The 6,331-nt window shown below is 42.6% G+C and overlaps 1 protein-coding gene across 1 annotated transcript; it reads left to right on the top strand.

Moving 5' to 3' along the window:
* The first annotated feature begins 1,946 nt into the window (after positions 1-1,946).
* RGS1 (regulator of G protein signaling 1) lies at positions 1,947-5,570 on the top strand. Its single transcript, XM_007668999.3, has 5 exons — positions 1,947-2,168; positions 2,530-2,613; positions 3,106-3,167; positions 4,122-4,285; positions 4,736-5,570. Exons 1-5 carry the CDS (start codon positions 2,068-2,070, stop codon positions 4,919-4,921), a joined length of 597 nt encoding a protein of 198 aa, XP_007667189.1. The 5' UTR covers positions 1,947-2,067; the 3' UTR covers positions 4,922-5,570.
* The last annotated feature ends 761 nt before the right edge of the window (positions 5,571-6,331 follow it).

Genomic DNA, 6,331 nt, shown 5'->3' on the forward strand with positions numbered 1-6,331 from the left:
CAGCACTTAGTACATATTCATATTTATTTATATATATTAGTGTCTGTCTCCCCATAGAGACTGTAAGCTCAAGGCGGGCAGGAAATTCATTCATTCAATTGTATTTATTTTAGCGCTTACTTTGCGCTGAGCAATGTACTGAGCACTTGAAAAATACAATTCAGCAATAGAGAGAGACAATTCCTGCCCAAACCGGGCTCAGAGTTTATTCATTCATTCATTCAATAGTATCTATTGAGCGTTTACTATGCGCTGAGCGCTTGGAATGTACAAATCGGTAACAGATAGAGACAGTCCCTGCCCTTTGACGGGCTTACAGTCTGATCGGATCTCCGATTTAGAATTAGAATGTTTTAGATTTAGAAGTTTAGAATGTGTCTGTTACGTGGCAATCTCCCAAGCACTTAGTACATTGCTCTGCACACAACAAATGTTCAGTAAGTGCAACTGAATGAATGAGTGAATGAATGCACCCAGTAAGCACTTGATAAATACGATGGTTTGATTAACTGATTGACTGATTGACGTACACAGGTGACCCAGAAGGGAGGAGTGGGGAAAACAAGGACGTAGGGACGGCCTTTTGGAGGAGATGTTATTTTAGGGGGGCTTCGAAGAAAGGGAGAATGGTGGTCCGTCAGATACTAAGGGGGAGGGAGTTTCAGGACAGAGGGAGCATATGAGCGAGGGGTCAGTAGCAAGAAAGACAAGACCAAAGTACAGTGAGTAGGTCGGCATTAGAAGAGCCGAGCGTTCAGGCTGGGTTGTAATAGGAATTCAGCAAGGAAAGAGAGAAGGCGGAAAGGTGACCGAACATCGTAAAGCCAAAGGTAAGGGTTGGATGTGGAGATGGATGGGCAACCGCTGGAGGTTTTGAGGAGTGGGAAGAAGTGGACTCAACATTTTCTTAGAAAAATGATCCGGTCAGCAGAGTGAAGTATGGACTGGGTTGGGGAGAGACAGAAGGGAGGGAGTTCAACAAGGATGTAGCGATATTGTAAAGGTCATCAAATTCTAACGAGTCGTTTTCGATCCATAGCGGCTCTATGGACCTATTTTCTCCAGAGCGTCCTATCTTCTGCCGTATCTGCGGCCATCCTGGTACGTAATATCTAATTTTACTAGGGAACTATAAGGAATCACCCTTTCACCAGTTCATTCAGGATCAAAACCCACTGGAACCATGAAGACGCCACTATCCATGTAACCAAGAGGACACAAGAGAGGCAGAGTGATTAGTGGAAAGAGCCCAGGCTTGGGAGTCAGAGGTCGTGGGTTCAAATCCCATATCCGCCACTTGTCAGCTGTGTGACTTTGGGCAAGTCACTTCACTTCTCAGTACCTCAGTTACCTCATCTGCAAAATGGGGAGGAAGACTGTGAGCCCCAGATGGATAACCTGATATCCTTGTATCTACCAGGGCTTAGAACAGTGCTTGGCACAGAGTAAGCACTTAACAAATACCATCGTTGTTATTTTTATTATTATTATCTAAGTGACAATATACAAGTACACTGAAGATTCTGCTCACTGAACGTCTTGCTCCCTTTTTATCTGGTCCACTACTACAGCAGTATGACGTGTGTGACTGAAATTAATAGATAGTGAAGAAGTGAAGCTGAATTTGCTGGCACATCACGTGCCTCCCGCTTGATCAAATCGTTCAAACGATTTAAAAGAAAAACACATCAAACAACTTTGGGCCTAGAAATGTTTGTTTCCGAAGTTGATCTTGTAAGTTACAGTCATCTAGGACGGATTGTCGGCGCTTCAGATAAAATAATAGAGATACATTTTTTTTGTAACCAAAGTGACCCGTCTCATTTGGTTGTTTCGACCACGAGACACCGCTGAGTGTTTTTCTTTCAAAAAAAAAAAAAAAAAAAAGGCACGTCACTCAGAAAAGGGGAACTTCCAGTGTCTGCGGTGAAATCACTTGATAAAGAGCTTTTTGTACCAGTGAGAGCAGAGCCTGCTTTGCTATATAAAGCTCTGAGGCTGCTGCTGAAAGAATACTTGCAGTTTGGGAACTGTGAGGCAGACCTCACCAGACCAAGACTAAACAAAATGCCAGGGATATTTGTTTCTTCTGCAAGCTCAAGAGAACTGAAAAGAATGGAGCACTCTCTGCTAGAAGATAAAACTCAAAAGAAAAAGCCAAGGGCTTTGTAAGTACCACCAACTTTCTAGTTTGGGTATCTGAAATAAGACTAAGAGAATTAGAGTGAAAGAAGGCAAAGCAATAGGCTTAGCCATTACAGAGAATGCAGCATTTCAAGCTCACTTGGGGAAAGATTATAGGATCAAAATCAACCTGAGTAGGAAGAAGAGATGAAATGAACAGCTCTAAAAGGTTATCGGCATGAATTTAGCCACATTTTCACTACATGTTACATAGTTATGGAAGGAAAGGTACGATCGGTACTTCTCGCTTTATCCGTGAACTCAGACTATCTAGTAGAGTCTTTCTAAACATAAACGGTTTGAACAGCAAATGTTTGAATAATGTGTTTCTTTCATTATTTCTAGTGGAATGGACTGGAAAACCTACTTGAAGTCAATGTTACCACATCTGGAATCTGGACTCAAATCTTCTAGGTCTAAGAGCATCATGTAAGTATCCCAGCACATCGTTCACTCAATGAAAGTAGCCACTAATCAGCCATTGGCTATTATTGAGCACTTACTATGTGCAGAGCACTGTGCTAAGGGCTTGGGGGAGTACAGTAAAGTTTACTGCTATATTGTAGGCATGTCCATCCATACTTGAAGAATAAAAACCACTTGTACTTTATTTCAAATAACATAGACTATCCCCTGATGGGCATTAGAACAGCTGTGTCCATTTAAAAAGAATATGTGATTTCATCTTCAGTTTTCTATGAATTTTCAAATTAAATTATTTCAAATTTCTCCCTAAGACTTTTTTATTTATTCCAAGTATTGGCTTAAAAATCTATATTGGGGATAACTGCCTTAAGAAAACCAATTGCCAACTCGAGGCTGGCCTTGAAGAGCTATTCAAAACAATTAGCAAAATGATTGTCTTTTGTGCAAAGTGGCATCAGAGATGGTTTACTGATTGATTTGAATTTGATTCCTCAGGCTTTCTGCAGAAGAGGTAACGCTGTGGGCCCAATCTCTGGAAAACCTTCTTGCCAACGAAAGTAAGTATCAGACGGAAATGGATTTCTCATGCTTTGTTAAAACTTCATTGCCAGTGAATTGACTACAGTGAAAAGTGCTGGAAATGATGCAGGGGAAAAAAAAAAAGAAAAACTCTCTCACCTTTTCCCTTTCGTTCCCTATAACTGAGGTATATCACTCTGTTGTACTGAACTCTCCCAAGCACTTAGTATGGTGTTCTGTACAGAGTAAGTGCTCAATAAATACCATCGATTGATTGGTTATTGTGCTAAACTGAATTGACTTGAGCATGATCTTGTCTGAAAAAAAACTAGGACGATTATATCCCCATGACTGGATCCAAAAAAGTATGTTTAAGAATATTTCTCAAAATCACAATTGTGTTCTGCCTTGCCACCATACAGTCTCTGAACCTCTACCCCAGCTTGGAGCTTAAATGCTATGGAAAAGGCCACTGGGTTTTAGTTCGAGCTGATTAGTTTGTCAGGGAGAGAGATTTTGAGCTCTTAGCCACAGTAGCGGGTTAAGTCTGCTCTCTCATCTGTCTTCCTAAGGCTTTTCTCTAAGTCACCAAATGATTCCATCACTTTTACCTCTTCCTACCTTTTAGCAGTGTTCTTAAAATCAGTGAATTCCATTTTGCAAAGTTCTATGAGTTTCTTGGATGAAAGGAGATCTATTAGCAGAAACGGGAAACGGTTATTAATTGTAAGCCCCGTTTACTAGTGGGTCTGATCTGATTACATTTGTCTCAACCGGGGCTTAGTATGACAATATAGTAAGCGCTTAACAAATACCACTATTATCATGGTTATGATTGTAATTACGACTGTCAGTTGATCAGAGGAAGAGACCCATAGCTAAACTGTATTTGAAAGCAAGGGAGAGCTACATAGTCTATTAACTTCTTAGGAAGCATGCTGTTTTTTCTTCCATATATAACGGTGTGCATGTATTTTCTTCCTTCTCCATAGCTGGGCAAGATACCTTTAGAGGATTCCTCCAGTCTGAGTTCAGCGAGGAGAACATTGAGTTCTGGTTGGCCTGTGAGGAATATAAAAAAACCGAATCCGATCATTTGCATTGCAAAGCCAAGACCATTTACAATGCATTCGTTCAACAGGATGCTGAAAAACAAGTGAGTCTGATGTTAACCTTTGGCTGGCACGGAGGGTGTCCGAGACCATCCTGGCTAAGGAAGTCACCCACCGCGATAACCCTTTGCCCATTGTAAGGAGAGCAAAATCCCCACTACTTTCAATTCTGAAAGTGTCTACCAACTCCTTTATATTGAACTTTCCCAAGCACACATTAAGTGCTCAAAAATATGATGGATTAATTTCACTTGATTTTATTTTCAGTTTAGTTCAACCAAAGCCCAATTGCCTAGATTTAAAGAGCAAACGTCTCTCCGGGCCTGGAGAAGCAGAATATTGTGAAAACACCACTCAGTAGAATGCCCCTGTTAATAAACTGGATGGGTCTTTGTACCTTCGTATAAATAATTGTGTGTGTGTGTGTGTAAAACCCAAGTAGGGTTTAAATGGGAAAAGATGGAAAGTTAATGAAGTGTGTTCTTCTTTTCCAGATCAACATTGACTATCACACCCGAGAATCTACCGCCAAAATGATCCAAACCCCAACCCTCACCAGCTTTGATGAGGCGCAAAAAATTGTGTACACTCTCATGGAGAGGGACTCTTACCCCAGGTTCCTGAAATCGGAAATCTACCTGAACCTCCTGAATGCGCTCCAGGCCAACAGCCTTAAGTGACTGATCTGAGGCTCAAAGGACCCTGAAGAGAAGCCCATGTTCCCAAAACACAGGAGAACCGCACTGGGGGGAATTGTGCCTTATAGGAAGCGGGCTGGAGGATCGGGAGACGCCCAGGGGAGTCTGGGGAAAATACCATGAAAGGAGAAGCGCCTCGGGGCAGAGGAAATGGCAGCTAGACAACTGCGAAAGACAGCAGGGGGAAAGGAGAGCCCACATTCTGACCAGGAGCAGTCTCAGAGTCAAAACGACACGTGTCTGAGAAGGTCCTGAAACGGCGGCAACTGTGAATGGAGGTCCCAAACTGACTAAGATGTGAAACCAAGTTTAAACTGACACATGCCCACGTGGCCCAGATGAGGAAGTATCTCAAATGACTGAAAGGTTTCAGACGGCAACCCAGGCCGGTTCACACGCACAGAGTTTCCTCTCTAGATCATGCTTTTAGGAATAGATATTGTCGTAATAGCATTATTCTATTTCCGTGCTGGTTTTCCGTGTGGAGGTGGATGTGCCTGAGTATCACCGTGGATTGAGTTTCGGGAACGTTGTAGCTGGAACTTTAAAGTCGGCCTGTATTTATGATTTAAATTATACACTGTCGTGCCCGATTACGTTACGGCACTTTGTATTAAAGAATCCTTGCTAATCCCGTCCTCAAGTCATTTTTCTCTGTGATCGGGGGCTTAGATTGCAGGAACTTAAAACTCTGGCCCTCTAAGTCTGCCATCCTAACTAATTGCTCCGGTAAAACTGGCTGGGGTTTGCCTCCCGTAGCCATGTGTCTAGAAGATAGGACTCCCTCCATGGAGCCAGAGTCCCAGGGCAACGAGAGCTGCTGGGGCTTCTATATTTCTATTCCACTGGCTACTGTCCCATAGCTGAGGGAAAGCGAACGTGCCAAACTGCAGTTTCTCCCCTACATAACTCTCTCTGGCTAACTCCCAGGCTCCAGACACTGAGGTAAGAACATTCCTCAGCAGTTAATGGCAAAGGGATGGAACTTTCTGAGGGTGGTGCTCTAAAATAGTCTATTCCATCAGTCAGAATTGATCTATAACCAGCTTTTTAGAGATTCAGAGCGGCTACCAACCCACCCATAGCCTAAATAGCCTTTCCACATTCTAAAAAAGACCACATTTTGTAGTGACCCCTCAGGTCGGATAAATGGCACTGTCTCTGTTTCAGCTACTCACTCTTCATCCTTCCATATTCTCTAATTACAATGGTATATATTCATCAATCAATCTGTCAGCCGGTGGTATTTACTGAGCGCTGACTGTGTGCAGAGCGTTGTGCCAAGCATCTGGGAAAGTACGATACAATAGACTCGGTTATGCACTCTTATGCAGCAAACACAGTACAGAGTGCTGGGTTAGACACAAGATAATCGGGTCAGACGCAGTTTCT

Source organism: Ornithorhynchus anatinus, chromosome 16 (assembly GCF_004115215.2).
Source record: "Ornithorhynchus anatinus isolate Pmale09 chromosome 16, mOrnAna1.pri.v4, whole genome shotgun sequence".
Lineage (NCBI taxonomy): Eukaryota > Metazoa > Chordata > Mammalia > Monotremata > Ornithorhynchidae > Ornithorhynchus > Ornithorhynchus anatinus.

Bases quoted from the DNA above. Each gene is read 5' to 3' on its own strand.
- RGS1 (XM_007668999.3), top strand. From the start codon at position 2,068: ATGCCAGGGATATTTGTTTCTTCTGCAAGCTCAAGAGAACTGAAAAGA. The intron at 3,168-4,121 runs GTAAGTATCAGA...CCTTCTCCATAG, and splicing joins AAACCTTCTTGCCAACGAAA to CTGGGCAAGATACCTTTAGA. The intron at 4,286-4,735 runs GTGAGTCTGATG...CTTCTTTTCCAG, and splicing joins AACAGGATGCTGAAAAACAA to ATCAACATTGACTATCACAC.